Below are 18978 nucleotides of genomic sequence, written 5' to 3'. Positions count from 1 at the left end.
CTGCACTCCTGGTTTAAGAGCGCTGACACACAGCCATTTCTGTGGCCTATCAGAAATAAAATTAAATAAAAAAAAGCCTGCAGGGCCCATGCGTGCTGCCTTTTAGAAAAGCGTAGGTGTTCAGTCAATGCTCAGTGCACATGCTTGTTTAATTGAAATGCGCTGTAAAAGATATATTTGTCATTTATACCTACACTATACTCATGTCTCAATTCCTGTAGTAGAGTCCTGCCTCAGGCCCTGCCCATATTTTCCTGTTTTGCGAGCACAACCTGTGACACAAACAGAAAAATTTAAAGTGTAAGACAGAGGAATGGCAGTGTAAGAGAAGACACTGAGATTTCACAAGAAGGAGGGAGATGGTTGTTAGCAAGTGTGCTTTGGTGAAGGGGGGCACAGCAGAAAGATCTGGGCACTGCAGGCAACGGGAGGAATGAGAGATGGATAAATCCACCTAGGAAAGAGTGAAGGAAAGAACAGCGTGTTCTGTTCCTTGTGGAGTCAGAACAGTTTGTGCTATTATCAATCACACACACACACACACACACACACACACAGAGGCCCAAACATAGAAAGAAAGTGAGGAGAGACAGAGATCAGGATGCTGAAGTACACTACCCAGGGGCTCGTAAATAAGATCCAGTGGTTTACGAGTGTGTGTGTGTGTGCGTGTGCCGTCTGCATGGTGCCAAGCTGCGTTGTACCTTTTTTGGCTGCCGCCATGACGCATAGCTTATGGTTTCTGCACTTTAAACCGCTCATTCAGAAGGCGCCGTGCGTGGTATACGAGGGTGCGCACGCGAGAGAAAGCTGCAGTGTCGCGTTTAGCTACGCCAGCAGATGCGTTACTGTAATTTGTAGTACCAGTTTGGATGGCTGCTCCTTTGCACGCCACTAATAATCACAGAGGTTGGCTTTTCAAGTGCAGGCCTAATTAGACACAGACAGTTCAGTCCATCAGCCCTTCAGTGGACATTAATTAAATTGAGACCGTATAAAGCACGGCGAGGGCGTTCAGACGCCGTTAGGAGGCTAAACACATAAATGTGTCCACATGCTTTTGATGTGTTGCAGTGTGGGAAGGCCAAGATTTAACAAACCGTGATGGCACGTGGCTGAAAAAGAGAACAGTGTGAACATGTTAATATTATTAAGCCTGCTTCAATCAAGTGGTTATCCAAACACAACTGGGTGAGCGTATTCATCTAAATCTCCTTTTTCTGTTACTAATCACACATGCACACAAACATATACGTGTGTGTGTGTGTGTGTGTGTGTGTGTGTGTACATCATATGTATATTTTTAGTTTACTTGCTCAACAGTTTCTGAATGTTTTACATTCTATAGCCTTTATTATTTATTTGTTGTACATATATTTGCATATTTATCAGCACTTGTCAGTTTGTACAACGCTACTATTTGCAGTTCTGGTAGATGCTAATCTCCATTTTGTTGCTGTGTCCCTGTACTATAGAACGTTAAAGCTGTATCTGTCTATCTTTACACACACACATATATAGCACTGTGCAAAAGTCTTCAGCCATCACCAGATTGTTGGCTTAAGTGTTTTAATGATCGTCCATATATTTTTTTTTTAATTATACATATCTCTAATAAAGGGAAATTCCATACTAAAATCCATACCTCTAATATTTAGGTCTGGACTGTGAAGGCCAGTCAGTGACTGTCTGGGTATTATTAGCTGTTTTTCTCTCCAAATATGATTTCACTGCATCAGCGGTGTGCTTAGGATTGTTATGCTGAAAAATAAAACCAATCAGACACTTTCCAGAAGGAATGGAATGATTAATCAGTTCAGACAATATCGCCAACACCACTGGCAGAAATGCCCAAACCAGGACAGACTTTCCAATGTTTCACTGAATACAGCAAGCACTCATTCTTTTTCCCATCTCTATTCAAATCATCTTCTCATATTGCAGGCTCAAAAATGTCTCTCTGTAATACCCTTTTTAAATGATCATTATAATTTTGTAAGCTTTAGCAGATCTGTCTTTTCAAGTGGTTTTTGTGTGTGTGTGTGTGTGTGTGTGTGTGTGTGTGTGTGTGTGTGTGTGTGTGTGTGTGTGTGTGTGTGTGTGTGTGTGTGTGTGTGTGTGTGTGTGTGTGTGTGTGTGTGTGTCTGCTGCCATTCCACAAAGACCATTACTGATCTTCTTTAAATTGTAGAAGGGTCAACTTGGCGTCCCAATTGAATGAAGCTGTTCTATGCTGAGCTAGGTATATACAGCCACATACAGGTGTTAGCAATGGCATTAATTAGGGTTTCACTCCATTTAGGTTTATGAGAACCAGGTTTCTGCTCATTCTCAAGTGTGATGGGAGATCTGGCTACATACTTGCCACTTAAGTTTTTTTTAATACTGCATCCATATTTCCTGCATTCTCTGGTTGTATACTACTAAAGAGACTGGGAAATAGTTATATATGGTAATTATACCATTGCCGAAGCAACAAATCGAATGGTGGCCCAAGTCTTTTGCACAGTACAATATAGGCGCACATAATTTCTCTCACTCCTCTTCTCATTATCCCTGTAGGTGACCCTCTCACGGATAAACTCTGTCTCTCCCCTCCTCCCCTCTCAGCCTCTTCTCCTTCCCTCTTTTCCGAGCTGTAGGGCGTCTGACCTAAATCTGTACAGAAAGAGAGAGGGAAAGAAAGGGGTGGAGAATTTGGGGTTGGAGGGGTGGGTGGTTGACAGGCACTGATGTTGGCAGCAAATTAGCATGTCTGTTAATGGTGCTTACCCTCGAGATAGGAGACAGACACAGGGGAATTGAACAAAAGAAAAGGATAGGATAACGCTTTGATGAAGGGGTGTGTGTGTGTTTGGAGGTGGGGGTGATGTCATTACTTAACGAGTGCAATCCACACACACACACACACACAGATAGCCAAGGGACAAGCAAAGCCACCACTTCTTCTAACAAGCTTCCCTAGTCACTCTGAATAATTGATGGGGGGTTGAAGGCATTATCTTCAAGAAGGGCTTGATTCGCACACATACCACCACAAGATCCTGAGCTGCTTTTTCCACACTGCATTTTTCTCTTCCTTTTGAAATCAAAGCGCTATAAATAGCCCCCTCGTCTCCCTCCCTCTCCTACTCTCTCGATGGAGAGGAGGAATCTACAACCAGTCAGTGATGTTTGGAGCATGGTTCTACTTGCTTGTCCACAAACACCTCTAAAATCTATCTTCTCTGTCCCTCTAGTAACTCGCGCACAAAAAAAACCCCTCAGTATTTTGTTTTGTCTTTTGTTTTCTTGAGCTATCCAGCCGGAAATGAGTTCTCTCTGATCTCCATCCCCATCACTAAGGGGATTCTGAGAGGATTGTGTGCATTCTGAAAAAACGGTTTCTTTGTGTGTTTTTTTTTTGTTTGTGCTGTGATTGGTGCAGCTCGAGCAATGCTTGCAAAATGTGTGTTATTGAAGTGTGGGGGTGAGTGGAGATGGGTCCCAGTGCTCTGCGCTTGGTGATTAACCCGTTCTGCTGAAGGGGCTGAACTGCCGCCATCAAAGTAAAACTGCACAATGCCACTGCTCTCAACACCACATGCCCTCAGTGACTCATAACCGAAAAAAAAAAAAAACACCTTTTGTTTCAGTCAATCTGACATTTTGTTTCTTTCAGACTGCCTGCCAGGTTGAGGTGATTCGGGGTTCTCCGCTGACCCCCACGTTCCTCAGATGAACCCCATCAACTCCATGAAACCTGCCCTGCCTCCAACGCCACACAGGTGCGTGCAATGTTTGTGCGTTTGCATGTGCATGCAAGAACAAACTGTCTGCTCTCCTTTTCTTCATGTGTCAGTACAGTGTGTGTGTGTGTGTGTGTGTGTGTGTGTGTGTGTGTGTGTGTGTGTGTGTGTGTGTGTGTGTGTGTGTGTGTGTGTGTGTGTCTGTCTCTCTCTTCCACACTTCACCCACACACACTTCCTTCTCGAAAATGGCACACTCGAGCCCCTGATTTTTTTTTTCGATCTGTCACTCGGTTCCTCGTGTTCCCAAAAGACTCTTAAGCCACATGCTCAAACTTTCTGCTTGCTTATCAGTATTGCTGATGTAACACACCAGACACTCATTTAAGATTTACAACATTTAAGATACATCAAATAACATCTGAGATTAATTTCTTCTAACTGTAATGTAGAATTGCTGAACCGAAATGATTCTTTCCTTCCAGTAATAGTGCTCTTTGTGTATAGGATTTAGTACAAGTGGTAAGGGGAATCTAATTAACCAAATCTGAAAAGTGAAAATTTGCCTTACAAAAGAACCGCAGTGGTGATGGCTTCGTTACTCCTCTACAGCCTGCCAAATCCTCGCCTGTCATTCGCCAAGCCTCAGATATGCCTTGCCGTTGATTTAAATTCTGATTGGCTGTGTTGTCAGCTCTGCGTTGATTGGGCGCCTTTTGGGTTTGGCTCCGGAACAGCGGTTTCCTGTTTCAGTGCGGGTGGGTTGATGTTTGGCCAGGGGGAGGGGGGTGGAGGTGTATGATTGAAGAGCATCTGGTGGGATTTTCTTCTTTTTTTTTTTTTCAAAGAAAAAAAATACATCAGCCTCCTGTGGAAAGCTTTGTGTCATTGATGGCAAGCTGGTCTGCTCACACGACTCTACAAATCCTGTGACGACTGCCAACCGCTGGAGGCCATCACTCAGAGCCCCAATATCCATTGGGCTGCGAGGCCAGTAATAAACGAACACTGGTTGAGCTAGAAATGTGTTCAGCCAGGCTCTGTAGCTTCCACAGCGATGCTGTTAATATCGAGTGTGAGAGGATGCTCAAGGTTAAACGTTCAGCTTACAGCTGTGCCATGTATAAAGAGCTCACTGTTGGCCATGTTGTGATGATAAAATTAAAAATTTATTGTGGATTTGATTTCAGCACCCGATATTCTCTATGCTAATTTAATTAAATCGACAAAATATTGTTCTCTATTGTGCTCTGTGTTGTACACAGAAAATAATTTGGTATTTTTCTCTTTAGGCTGCTTATACAGTAACAGAATTGATATTTAAGTTTCATTTTGAAGCAAAATGAGGTGTGTATTCGCATGCTGATATTTTTTACCAGCTGTATTTTCTCCACTTTGATCTGCTGCACTGCCTAATGTAGTTTGGCTAATTTTGGAAAGATTAAATGAGAGCAATCTGGTTTGATCCAGTTATGCAGAAAACAGTAGGTACTCTAACACACACACACACACACACACACACACACACACACACACACACACACACACACACACACACACACAACCGTGAGCACACACATACACAGGCTCCTTTCTCTCCCTCCTCCTCTCTCTCTCTCTCTCTCTCACACACACACACACACACACACACACACACACACACACACACACACACACACACACACCTCCCTTGGCATAGCTACTTTTTCCTGTCTCTAAGTGACTGTAGTCGCCATGGAAACATTGCGCCATGCACCTCTAGAGCATGTGGCTGTAGCACATTCAAGTCACACAAAGACTTCCAAATGCACATGTACACACACACACACACACACACACACACACACACACACACACACACACACACACGCATGCTTTCTCTCTCTCATTCATACGCTGTTTCTGTTAACGCCATTTGTCAGTATCACATGAAGACATGAGCGCAAAACTCCATTATGTCATTTTAGCCCTGTCAATTCGGCAGTCAGATCAGCGTACAGCAGGTAAAGCAAACATTCGCCACCTGCCCGGTCACATGGTCAAAAGGAAACAGCGTTGAACACAAAGAGGGAAAATGTCTAGCATTTCTGTTTCTTCTGCTAATCTTAACCTTGGCGTCCTTGTCTGCTGTCCCTTTCCCACAGTGACGGCTCGTACCCCTATGACCCAGCGTCCTGGCAGCAAGGCACCAACCAGCCCCCCGGCTCCCTGTCTGTGGTAACCACAGTGTGGGGGGTTACCAGTCCTTCACCCAGCCAGGTAAGCCTGGCCTCATCAGCATCTGAAGAGATTTCAGTTCAGATCGATATGTACCACTGTGTTGTTCAATTCTCAAAACTAAATGTTCAGAAGTTGTTGATTTATATTTTTGTAACATCAGATGTTCTAACTGTAAATCAGGTCGCAGTTTTATATTAATGTATTTGAAATAGTAATAACTATTGTATAGCTGTAGTAACAACTATATAACATTTACTTGTATGGTAGATGATCTAAATAATGTAGTTATTTTAAAAAAAAGCTAAAGATAAAAAAAATGAATATTAAAAGAATCTTCTGTAAGGAGACTCTTATTTAAAACGAATGAATGTGGTCTCTCATGTTAGTTTTCAGCCATGGGAAAGTCTTGACCTTTCTACGTATAATTTCGAGAGAAAGAAAAAAGAGGCTGTGAGGGGATGACTATTAATAGCTGCTAAAACATGATTGATAACACAAACTATAAACAGTTAAAATGCATAGTGTGTCATTTATTAAAAGAAAACTATTATAATTGTTAACTAGTACTTCCTAAAAGCAATAAAACACTTTGGGGAAATAATGCACTGTGGTTGGAAAATAATGAACTTCTTGAGATGACATGGCACACTGACTTTTCATTTTTTAAATAAAACACCCAAAGTGTTTTCTTCCTAACTTATATTTAATGTTACCTGTACAATAGAAAAATATCTGGTCTGGATGATGCCGGTCCAGATACTAAAGTTTTGATTCTGGTGTAATTCTGTTTTTCTTTTTTAATGTTTAGTTTGAAATCCAAAGTAAATTAACAATGTAAAGTAAATTAACAATGTACTCTGTCTCTTTTAGGTATTTGGTGCACCTATGGGACCGGGTGGCAATTCAGCTGGTGGTCACATGATGCCTGGTAACAGCCCTGGCATGAACTCTCCCCAGTTCATGGGGCAGCAGGGCTACCCGGAGCCCAAGGGCTACATACAGCAAGGGATGTATGGCCGCCCAAGCGGAGGCTACCCAACAGGACCTGCGTATGGTGGCAGGTAAGAGCCTTGTTGTCATATAAATTAACTTTTAAAGGAGCTGTGATCAGGCACTGAATGGTGAGGCAGTAGGACGACATCACTGTTTTGGTTCAGTGTCACTACTGTGGGGGCTGAGAATGCTCTCGCTTCGGTATGTGTCAGAGAGGAGTCCCGCCCCTGCACTGACTCACCTACTTAGTGACACACATCCCCCTCAATCTCCTCCCCTGTACATTTATTTGCATAGCAATATATGTTCAGACTCTGACATGCATAATCAGCTACACACGCACACCATGTTCTCAAATATGTAACATCTGTTTTTCGATAGTCAGTAATGGTCTCTTGTTGTGTTGAATAGGAAGATGATGTGAGTCAGCATGAATGACAGGTTTGTGTGATTTGTTTGTGCCTGTGTTTTTAGTTACCCCAATAATGGTGGCGGATCCCTCGGGATGCCTCCTCATGGCGTTCGCCCTCCCACTGACTTTACCCAGGCCGCTGCTGCCGCTGCTGTCGCCGCCGCCGCTGCCACAGCAACCGCCACTGCCACGGCGACTGTTGCCGCAATACAGGAAAAGCAGAACCAGGAGATGAACTACGGGCCTGTAAGGAGCATCTTCTGTTTGTCTTTGTGTGTTTAATTGTTATCAGCACATCTTGCTCACATTTGACCACACAGGACATTTTATTGCACAAAAAGGAATGTCACTTGACTAAAGCCAGGTGACCTTTATTTTGACACTTGCTTCATTCGATAAAAGAGCAGGAAAACAAAGAGCATGTCATCTGTTATGTTCTTGTTGATGAAGGTGTACAGATTTCAGCTCAAATTTCTTTTTATATGTTGAGCACTCTGTTAGAAATTTAGCATGCCATTGTCTGGTACAAGTTTATGGTCAAACTCAATATGCCCCCCCTGCTGGTGGAACTTTAAATCACACAATTCCAGTTCAAGAATATGGCTTTAATTAGTTTAAATGGAGATGTTTTCCTCTGCCTTTCCATCATTCTCATAAAACCCCCCCCCCCAAAAAAAACAGACTTTACACACTGGCAGACCAGCACTAGACATCACATCATAACCGCAGTGCTAAGAGCGGATTTGATTCCCCATGATGGTGACCTAGTTGTTGTTTTCCTATCTATGCTCAGTGCATGTCAGTGGCAGGCAAATCTCCAGCCATTGTTTAAAGCCTGCTAGGTCTGATGGGCGTAGGGGACTTTTTGTATTTGACACTTTTTTCTTTCCCCCTCTTTTTCCTTGCAGATGGGTGGTGCTTCCTCTTACAGCACTCAGTTCATGCCCCACCCTGGACCCCGTGGCCCACCAGGCATGGCCTCCTCTGGGATGGTGGGATCCAGACCACCCTCTATGGGAGGCATGTACGGTTCGCCGGGTCAGCGTATGCCCCAACACTCTGGTTATCCCGGGGGCCAGCAGGGACCTCCGCCACGACACCAGCAGGGGCTGAAGCGCCCTTACAACTCTGAGGTTTTGTGAACATTAATAATTGTTATTGTGAACATTTTGAATCTAACAAATTAAAGATATAAAGTATTTGTTTCTTTGTGCAAGATCCTGAATTACATTGTTGTACTAGGGTGATGCTTTTAGTTATACAAACTGATATTGTTAGTACTTTTGAGCATATCTACTGTTTAATATCAGTATAAACTGCTTGTTTACAGCAGTGTTTTTGGCACTCTGGCCTCTGTCTTTGAGCAATATGATATATTTCTTCAGTATTTATTCTGATGCATATAAACGGTTTTCTCTCACAGGGATTTCCAGGGCAACAGTATGGCTCCGGGATGGGAGGTGCAGGTCCTTACCCTGGCCAACCCATGCAGTACCATGGCCCTGGCCCACAGCGATCTGCACCTTCACCTTCATACACGGGCCACAGAATGCCACTACAGCAGACCAACATGGGCCAGTATCCTGCAGGACCAGGAAACCCAGGCCAATATTACAAGGTGGAACATTCGCTTACTAACAATCACAGCGGAATACATTTCAAAAGATTTTGACAACTCTTACATCTTCTCTCTGCAAGCGGCTTATGCTGCACTGTAGCAGGCTAGCAGTATCAGATTTCGTGGCAAAGAGGTTCCTGCGTCTGTATTTTGTGGTAGACAAACTGCTGCTTTGTGAGAGCAAATGCGCTGGAATCTGATACGTGCTGCTGCCCCAGTGAACATGAACAGATCTTGTAAATGTCGCACACAGCAAAGACCAGTCAGATGTGGTTTGTGGGTTTAAAAGATCCAGAAGTACTAATGTTCTGTTCAAATCGTTGTTCAGGATTGTTTCAATTTTATTTGTAAATGCTGAACAGCCATTAATATGTGGTGGTGTAATAGCAGACGTGTGATTATGTAAAATGATCATGAAGCACTGAATAAAATATTTACTAACAGCCATTTAAAATTGAAAAGACTGACATTAATATAAATAATTTGTTTCTCAGGCAGATCAGTTCAACGGGCAAGGAAACAACCATGGAAGTATGGCTACAGGAGTGGGTGGAGGTGGAGGGTACAGCACTTTTAACCAAGGGGCTGTGAACGGGGTCAGTTTCCATTCTCTCTATATTTTTTTTTCTCTCTTCACTTTCATTTCCTCTATGTAGGTCCAGTTAATATTTAACAATTTCATAATCACCCTGTTTGACTTTCTCAATGAACACTTCCTCCAAAGACGCAAATGTGTTTACTAAAGCAGTAGGTTAGCCTAATGTAATACATGTGACTAGTTTAGCTTTTAATAGCCATATTCTGTATAGACTGTGTGTGCATATGTGTGTATGAAGTTTGCATTTCATTGCTAGCATTTTTGATGTGTAACAGCTTTAAATTTTTTCCCTCAGCCTGGGCGGGCCATGCCTGGCTACCCTAGCTCACCCCTGCCAGGGAACCCTACTCCTCCCATGACACCTGGCAGCTCAATGCCACCTTATATGTCACCTGGACAGGATGTGAAATCTCCCTTCCTCCCTGATGTCAAGCCCAATATTAACACAATGCAGCCCCCTACAGGTACCAGAGCTCATCCAGTCTCAGTATAGTCTCTCTTAGTACTGCAATACAATACATGTTTCTATAGCCCTCATTTTAAACAGTTCACAATACAAATATATTACTAAACATGTTTTCATAAAATAGAAACCAGCACTATTTATTTTTTACTTTGAACTAATTTATGACATCTGAACACATTTCATGATGTGCTTGTTATAAAAACACCCTTATTGGGATAACAAGAACTAAAAGCACATTTGCCATATTAATTGTTGAGGGAGCCTCTCTTTTATGTACATTTAAATTACACAACATCAGTTATTTTAGACTTTCCCCCAAAGGTTTTGTATTAACTTTGTCTATAGTATATGCGCTACAAATGCAGGCAACGAAAAATGCAGGAGTATTTCTTTGATTTCTTTGCTATGCTTTTTTCCCCCTCAGCCTAACTCTGCCCTCTGTATACAGGGAACCCAAGCGATGACCTGCGTCTGACTTTCCCTGTTCGGGACGGGGTGGTGCTGGAACCTTTCCGACTGGAGCACAACCTGGCTGTCAGCAACCATGTCTTCCAGCTGCGCGACTCCGTCTACAAGACACTCATGATGAGGTCAGATACAGTGTTCACACTTACTGCACACTGGGGACTTGTCCCATGATCTAATCCCAAACTCCTGACGCGTCCTCAGTCTTTCCTTGAAGTTTTGAGTGATAATTTGTATCCTAAGTGTTTAATATAAATGTATATATTTAGTTCTTGAAATAATATTTGGTGTCTGTATTCTTAGCTAGAAGAACCAACCAACCACTAAACTCTGGACCGCTTTGGTGTCTCATTTATAAACGTCGCTAGAAACGTGTGTATGCCACTTTCCATGCAAAGATTGTGCTCGCTATCTGTGTCGCCAGTTCCCCCTTCTCTGTTTTTACTTTGTGCGTACGCAGGGCTCAGAACTTTTTATGAATCACAACCTTGGCATGGAAAGTGCACATTTTCAGCCTTGTTTTGTGCATACGCCACATTTATAAATGAGACCACTGGACAGGTAAACACAGAAGACACTGCAGAATGAAAAATGAAGGAACAGGGAGAAAACAGTGAGATTCAGGCCAATTTATTTATGATTCTTTTTAACTTATTTAAATATTTGTATTTGCATTTTGATGTAATATGGCAATTACATGAACTAAATGGGTTTAGATTTTACAGCCTGCAATTTCAGCAATAAAAATTTAACTTTTTCTAAAAATGAAACTAATTACTTCAATTTAAGAGACGTGTCTTTATTTTCTTTTGTATATTTAGTATTGCTCTTTAATGAAAAAAAGAATCGATTAATCGATGGACTAATCTGTATAATACAAGAATAATTGATAGTTGCAGTCCTAATTTAAACACTACAAACACTGACGGTAATCAGTTATCATTTATTTCTGCTGAGCTAAAGCAAGTGTTTAACTGAATAAGAATAAAGTTGAAGGGGAAGGACACAGGATGTGCACATTTGTTGTGGGTAGAGGCTCCAACTGGCAAGAAAGGAACTGTTCAGATTTGTGTTGTTGAAATTCAGGAACTGCTTATTATTTAGAAGTGCTCAAGTTTTGCCCCTTTACTTTCCTTTGTACTCAGTGTATTTGACCAAATGCAGTTATCCTGTTAAATAGATACTTTTTTTGTGGTAAAATAAATGTTTTCCCCCATTCTGACTGGTGGGAATTTTATTGTAAGCAACTTTGGCTTGCCTGGGTGTGTGCTTACAACCCAGAGAACTCCACATCAGTGGCTGTAATATTGACTGTTACCACAGATGCCCATTCATATGTCATTCAGCTGTAATGTATCAATGATTCCCTGTTTTTATTTTCCTAGGCCAGATCTGGAGTTGCAGTTTAAGTGTTATCATCATGAGGACCGGCAGATGAACACCAATTGGCCTGCCTCGGTGCAAGTGAGCGTGAACGCCACGCCCCTTACCATCGAGCGAGGAGACAACAAAACCTCCCACAAGCCTCTCTACCTGAAACAGGTGTGCCAGCCAGGTCGGAACACCATCCAGATTACAGTCACCGCCTGCTGCTGTGTAAGTGTTTGTGCCTATGTGGTTTGGGTTTAACACAACTTTATTAGAATAAAATAGAGCTACACGGCTATTACAAAACTATTATATATTTAAATATATGTATGTATGTATGTATGTATGTATATGAAATATATTTGTAAAGATGTGTTTTCTCTTCTCCAGTCTCATTTGTTCGTGCTGCAGCTAGTCCACCGCCCTCGGTGCGGTCTGTTCTGCAGGGTCTTATGAAGAAGAGGCTCCTACCTGCCGAGCACTGTGTCACCAAAAGTAAGTCCCAGTTTTAGCAGTTCATACTGTTTTTTTTTTTTTTTTTTTTTTTTTTTTTTATTGTGCAAAATGTTTTACATTACTAATTTTTGCTGTTATTCATCTTCACTATTCTGCTTCTAGTCAAGAGGAACTTCAGCAGTGGAACCATACCAGGAACCCCTGGGCTAAACGGTGAGGATGGTGTGGAGCAGACAGCCATCAAAGTTTCCCTGAAGTGTCCAATCACTTTCCGACGCATCCAGCTTCCAGCACGTGGCCACGACTGTAGGCACATACAGGTAAGAGTATTTTATATATCGGTAAATTGGCTCTATAGAGTTGCCTATAAAATGGCAATGGCAATTAAATCTGCACACTAGTTGCTCTAATTACTGGTTTTTGTACCTTTTAAACACAATGTCATGCTTTTATAGATATGTAAATGTTCCCTTCTCTGTGCCTGTGTTTGCCTTGCAGTGTTTTGACCTGGAGTCGTACCTGCAGCTTAACTGTGAGAGAGGGACTTGGCGCTGTCCTGTTTGCAAGTAAGAGTCTTTTTCTGTTGCATCGGGAAATTTATAGTTAACAGAATTAGAGGAAGTGCTTAAAAAATGCATGCTACCCCCAGGCACTGTTAGTTATTAAAGCATGGCTTGTGAGTTATAAATTGAGGCAGTCAGTTAACGGCCTACATAAACTTTAACACGCACAAACACTCGTTTAATGGTTTAAAGCAAATGTCCACCATACCCTGAGAAGGTAAAGCTTACACACATCAGCTGGAGGAGAATACAATTATAAAACTTTTACTTAACCAGCAAACTAGCTGGTCATGTGTTATTAAATTAAGTAAAGTATAAGCCATTACACAACGTGCTTTTTATGAACCATATTTACAGGTCTGTTTACAATTACATAAAAAAAAAATATATATATATATATATATATATATATATATATATATATATATATATATATATATATATATATATATAGGATTGCCTTTTCCTTTGATTAAAGCGATGACGATTCATCAGACCACACCAGAGTCGAATCTTTTTGCTGCCCAGCAAATTATAGCTTTTTTCCCCCAATTAGCCTGACATTAGCCTGTTTTCTTAAGGCAACAAAGCTGTTTTAGTCCTGATCCCTTGAGTTTTCTTGACACTGTGTGTTTGGAAATGCTCTTAATTTCACTATTTAAGATTACTTTTGTGTTTGTACGATTCGATTTGCAATCAGAACTAGCTTTAAATGTTACATGCAGAACACCAAAGTTGACCAGATTAACTATTATCTTAATATAGCAATACCCGTATAGCTTTTCATGCATTATTTTGTTTACTCTTATTTATTTTACTCTTTATTAATCCCTATAAATCAAGCTCATGGTTTTACTTTCAAAACAAAGCAATTGCCTGCATCCACTTTAATTGCAACATAGCTGATAAAAACCAGAACTACCATCACAGTTTATGATAAAAGACTGAACTGAATGAACTTCTATGAAAATCCTCTTGGTCTTTGCAGTAAGACAGCTCTCTTGGAGGGACTAGAAGTGGATCAGTATATGCTGGGCATTCTCATCTATATCCAGAAGTAAGTAATCACTATGACTTTAGGTCAGTTAATTTGAAACAGTTACTTTCCAATGCTCTTTAACATGAATCTGCTTTTTATAGTTCAGACTATGAGGAGATCACTATCGATCCAGTGTGTAGTTGGAAACCAGTCCCTGTAAAGCCTGACCTGCATATTAAAGAAGATCCGGATGGTCCAGCGTTGAAACGATGTCGCACACTTAGTCCCAGTCACATGATCCTGCCTAGCGTTATGGAGATGATTGCTGCACTGGGCCCAGCCTCATCGCCGTACCAATCCATGTCACAAGGTGGCAGCAGCAGTACACCTGATTACCCAAGCCAAGGTTATTCTTTTTTTTTTTTTATGTTTGTGATGCTGACTTTATGGCTGTAAAATATACTTTGTGCTTTAGAAATAGTATGACTGAATGTATAATGATCTCATTAAGTCTCATGAATTCTAGTGCTGTCTCTTGTAGCTGTAAATTTTCGAGAGCAAAACAGACCAGGGATTCACACCAATCAGTTATGAATGTCTGAGAGCCCATGCATATTGAAAGCATTAAATCTTCCCTTTATGCATACTGAGTTGCCAAAATGGTGCTGAAGAAGTGGCAGTTTAAAAACTTTGACTTTCATGTTGACTTTCCTCAGACAAGATCGTTAGCTGAAAATATAGCTTGAACAATAATAATTATAGCTTTGTAGACAGACAAGCAAAACCTGAATGTGGAAGTCCAATTTTCGCTTGAACGCTGATTGTATATACACTTTGTTTTCTGTGTCTCAGCTGGTTCAGGATATTCCAATCAGCCTGGCTTCTCTGACTTCCCCAACGCTCCCGGCACTCCAAACTTGGTCGAATTTTCCTCGGGACCCCCACCCCTCTCCTACCAGGCCGACATTCCCAGTGGCCTACTGACCACTGAGAAACCAGTAGGGCACTCCATGTCTGGACAGGTAGCACATCTACACTATTTCTGCATGGATATCGTATTTTTATTATTTTATTTTAAGGTTTTACAAAAAAATAAAAAGAAATTTTATAATAATTTAGATACAATTCTGGGATAATTCTGATCTTAACTGTATAATCCCAATAGTATTATCATGCATTAGTTGCATTCATATCATTCACTACCTCACTAAAGGTAGATGATATCTTTTACTGCCTCTCGTGTGCTGTTGGTGAGAGTAAGAGCTCCTTGACAGGATCTGGAGGCAACAGCATGATCTGCTGCAGCCTCAGCCATGTCACTGACAGCTGCTTCTATAAATCTCTGCTTTTATACACTCAAAGCTTCTCTGTATTCTCTTTTTCTGTATGCATTTGCAGTTTCATGATCACTTACTGCTCTTTGATCGGCCTTAATTTTTTTTTTTTTGCTGTAGATTCCCCACTCTAGTCGCATGGACCCATCCCACAACCCCCTCCAACAGCAGCAGCAGCAGCAACAGCAGCAGCATCAAACACTCCACGGCAGTTCCAACCTGGGCGGCCCAGGAGGACCCATGCATTCACGCAACTCCAACCAGAATCCCCGGCTGCACACAGATAGCTTTGGCCTGGGTGGCCCCGGGGGACCAGGAGATGTAACTGAGCCCGGCCTTGATGTGAGTCATTTGGTTTATGCCCATTCTTAAGAAATGTATGACAGGTCAACAACTCTAATACCGTCTTTCCTCTTCTGCTTCTCCAGCTGCTCCCAGAGCTAACAAACCCAGATGAGCTGCTGACCTACCTGGGTCCTCCTGACCTCCCTAACAACAGCAATGATGACCTGCTCTCGCTGTTTGAGAGCAACTGAGTGCATATAAAGCTTGTTCACCACCTACAGCTTTGCCACACCATCCTTAAAACAAACCCACCTCCCAGCAGTACATACACTCAGCACGCTACAAGGAGGTTTGGGGGGATCAGGGCGTGGAATCCTCGCAAACATTGAGTGTAATTATTGGCCTGCTCTGTTCCTCTGAGACTGGAATGCAGAAATGCTCAAAGTAAAGAAGGTGCAGAAGTTTTTATCCAACATTGACTTTACTGTTAGTCTGCCTCTGAAAAATGTCATGGTTTTATTGTGTTTTTTTCCCCCTAAATTGAAGAGATATTCCCAGCACCTGCAAAATCCATTTGTAGAAAAAGCAGCACCCCTTCTGATGTCTGACTTGTGCTTGGTGTAAACTACATTGCATTTGAAGTCTATGGAATTTGCCCATTGTTGTTTATTCTAGATCATATTTTAATCACATGTGAAGTACCGACATTCTTAAGAATTTGTCATAAACAAGAAGAACCGTATTTTGATAAAGCTACGGGCTCTTTAAGAAGAATGATACCAGAAAAAAGCCAAAATATGTCTGGCCTCTGTTGTAACTTGAATGCATGTAAAAGCTGGGAATGCCAATGGACCCTGCAAACACAAGACACAGACATGCCTTACCTCAAGAGGTTGAAAAAAAAAATATTCCTCCAGCAAGCTAGCATGCTATCATATATGCCATTACTTGATCTCACAAATTTGTACTTGAAGTCCAGGAGATATATTTTGTGTTGGGAGCCTCTTTACAGCCTGCATGCCCTTGTCCTTTGCCTTGTTGTTTAGAGATGCAGGCATATCTTGCTGTAGCATCAAATAAACATACTGTACTCATTTGCCAAACTTAAAAAATGAGGTTGTGTCCAGAGGGATCTTCGATCATGCAGCCACTGTCAATGTGAGAAAAATCATTTGATCCCTGCAAGTGTGTTTACACAGAATGAAATACAAGAAGCACACATTAACTTGCAGACATACCACAAATGACACCAAGTAGGTTTCTGGCACACCCTTATTCTACTCAGTTCTTTGCCTCCTTAATCATTTTTTTCACCTTTTATTTAAACACTGGTGTCTTCCTGCACTGTTGGCACAAAGTCTTGTGCTGATTGTACATGTCTGAGCTACACAAGAGAAGGACCAACATCTCAATCCTGATGGTTCTCTATTTACCTTTACTTACTAGGCATCGTGTTCTTTTAGTTGCTTTAGATATGCAATTTCCCATCATTTAGCAGAAGGACTTTTCAGAAAGAAGAGGTCTCGCAGAGCACAAGCAACCCAAACACACACACACACACACACACACACGTCAGACAGGGTAGATCTCTCGCAAATGCACACTCAAGCTCACAAAATGCAACTCTGTTAGTTTCAGAGTGCGTTCAGGTCCTAAACTATAGCAGTCTCACATTTTGTATCCGACATCTGGATATTTTGATAGTTGTTGCAGTATGATGGCCTCCTAATAGTCCGGTCTAATTGCAGTACCCATTACTTGTTTCTGCTAAGGAACAATTAGGGAGCTGTGTTGAAAATATGTACAGATATAGGATTATTATTGTTGCAGATGTATACGCGCTCCTGTACCCCATGATAAAACACGCAAACACTTTAAACACTATGACAATGTTCATTTCTGTCCAAAAAAGCTCTTGTTCCTTTTAAGTTTGAATGCAAAAGAGACTCCATTGAGAGAGAAGGACAGTCTGCTGCCCTGTATCTTGTCTTGTCTTACTTTTATTTATGATTGCTCTCTGGATGCTGTCGGCTATGTGCAGTTTGTATCCTAAACAATCCGGGGGGGGTCAGGAGTTCTTGGATGTGCAATTGTTTTTTTGAAGACATTTGTGTATCATACAATTTTATCTTTTGATTATATAATTATTGTTATTATAATAATTATAAAGATAATTGGTGGGCCTGTATGCATCTCTCTTGTGTGTTATCTAGCAAAGTTTATGAATTTGTTAAAAAAAGAAAGGAAAAAAAGTACATTTCACCATCAGATCTGTGACCATGAAGGGTTTCAATAAGAGAGCGGGAAAGCGTCTTTGAGACCAGCAGCAAGTCACATATTACTGTTCATCCAACTGTTAAAAAAAAAAAAGTTTGACTGTCATGTGTAGGTGAATCTTTTACGTTTTAACGATTGAATTAAACTTGTAAAATCTTAATCATTTTTTTTTTGTTTGTTTTTCTAAAGATGTGAAATATTTCCATTATGTTTTTTAAGTAAAGATTTAATCCCCATCCTGTTGCATTGGAGTTTTTTTGTTTGTGATCATGTGAATAAGATCATTCCTGCTGAGGGGAAAAAATCCAAAAGGTCGAGTAGAAGTTTAAAGATGTAGATGCACTTGGTTCAGTTATAAATCCAAATTATATTCGATGTGTAATTTTTTTACTAAACCTATAAGAACTGATATAAATCTATATAAAACGTGATATATTGATGAGTCTTGAAGGTTGTGACTTTCACTAATGTACCTCATTAGAGTAATCATAGCCTCTTGTCTTTTCTACTTCCAGCCCTCTGGAATATCACAGAGCTCTTTAAGTTTCATTAAAATACCATTAAATCACAGCATGTTTGCACAAACATATAATTAATGATACTCCTGTAGGACATACTTAAATCCCATTAGAGAGACACCAAACAGGTGAATCCCATGTGAGCTGTTAAACACTCCGGTCCCTTTACACGGTAATATCAGAACAATGAAAAGTACTATAATAGCATCAATGTGCATTAATACGCCATTACACAACCTCCAGGGAATAAAAACCTCTAATGGCTTCCATGATTTATATTTTTTTTCCCAGGAAGACCGACTTCCATTTTTCCCGTTTCTTATTTTAATGTTTGTATATTGACAGTAGACAAGCAAGGGAGAGCCCCTTACACTTCAAACTTGTGTTTCCTGAACAGCAAATCGCGCTTCATAATCATCAGTGCCATAATGGCGAATTTAATCCCCGGCCGACGCCCTCGCGCCATGACACACGTCACTAACGGCGCGAACACAGACCCACACCCACATCGTTTAAACAACGCTCATTGGATAAGAGTTGGTGACGTCATTGATGCTAGGCGCAACCGCCCAATCAGAGGATGGCCCGCGGTAATTGGAACGCGGTGATAATTGTATGCGAAAGCCCAGTCTCTGATTGGCTGTATCACCTGTCTATCAGCGAGCTCACGTCTACTTATGTTCCAATAGGAAGCGGTT

At 41.2% G+C, this 18978-nt stretch overlaps 1 protein-coding gene across 1 annotated transcript in view; it reads left to right on the top strand.

Moving 5' to 3' along the window:
• Positions 1-17998, top strand: part of zmiz2 (zinc finger, MIZ-type containing 2) — a 32238-nt gene extending 14240 nt beyond the window's left edge. Inside the window, 19 exon segments of the mRNA XM_046861870.1 lie at positions 3662-3767; positions 5873-5987; positions 6819-7009; positions 7416-7599; positions 8262-8486; positions 8777-8971; positions 9466-9567; positions 9865-10033; positions 10484-10625; positions 11886-12096; positions 12259-12292; positions 12295-12363; positions 12487-12644; positions 12823-12890; positions 13876-13944; positions 14028-14272; positions 14719-14888; positions 15321-15542; positions 15629-17998. Of these exon segments, the coding sequence (XP_046717826.1) occupies positions 3718-3767; positions 5873-5987; positions 6819-7009; positions 7416-7599; positions 8262-8486; positions 8777-8971; positions 9466-9567; positions 9865-10033; positions 10484-10625; positions 11886-12096; positions 12259-12292; positions 12295-12363; positions 12487-12644; positions 12823-12890; positions 13876-13944; positions 14028-14272; positions 14719-14888; positions 15321-15542; positions 15629-15736 (2727 nt within the window). The 5' untranslated portion in view covers positions 3662-3717 and the 3' untranslated portion in view covers positions 15737-17998.
• The last annotated feature ends 980 nt before the right edge of the window (positions 17999-18978 follow it).

The sequence above is a fragment of the Silurus meridionalis genome, chromosome 11, assembly GCF_014805685.1.
Source record: "Silurus meridionalis isolate SWU-2019-XX chromosome 11, ASM1480568v1, whole genome shotgun sequence".
In the NCBI taxonomy this organism is placed as follows: Eukaryota; Metazoa; Chordata; class Actinopteri; order Siluriformes; family Siluridae; genus Silurus; species Silurus meridionalis.
This window is presented reverse-complemented; position numbering and strand designations above follow the sequence as displayed.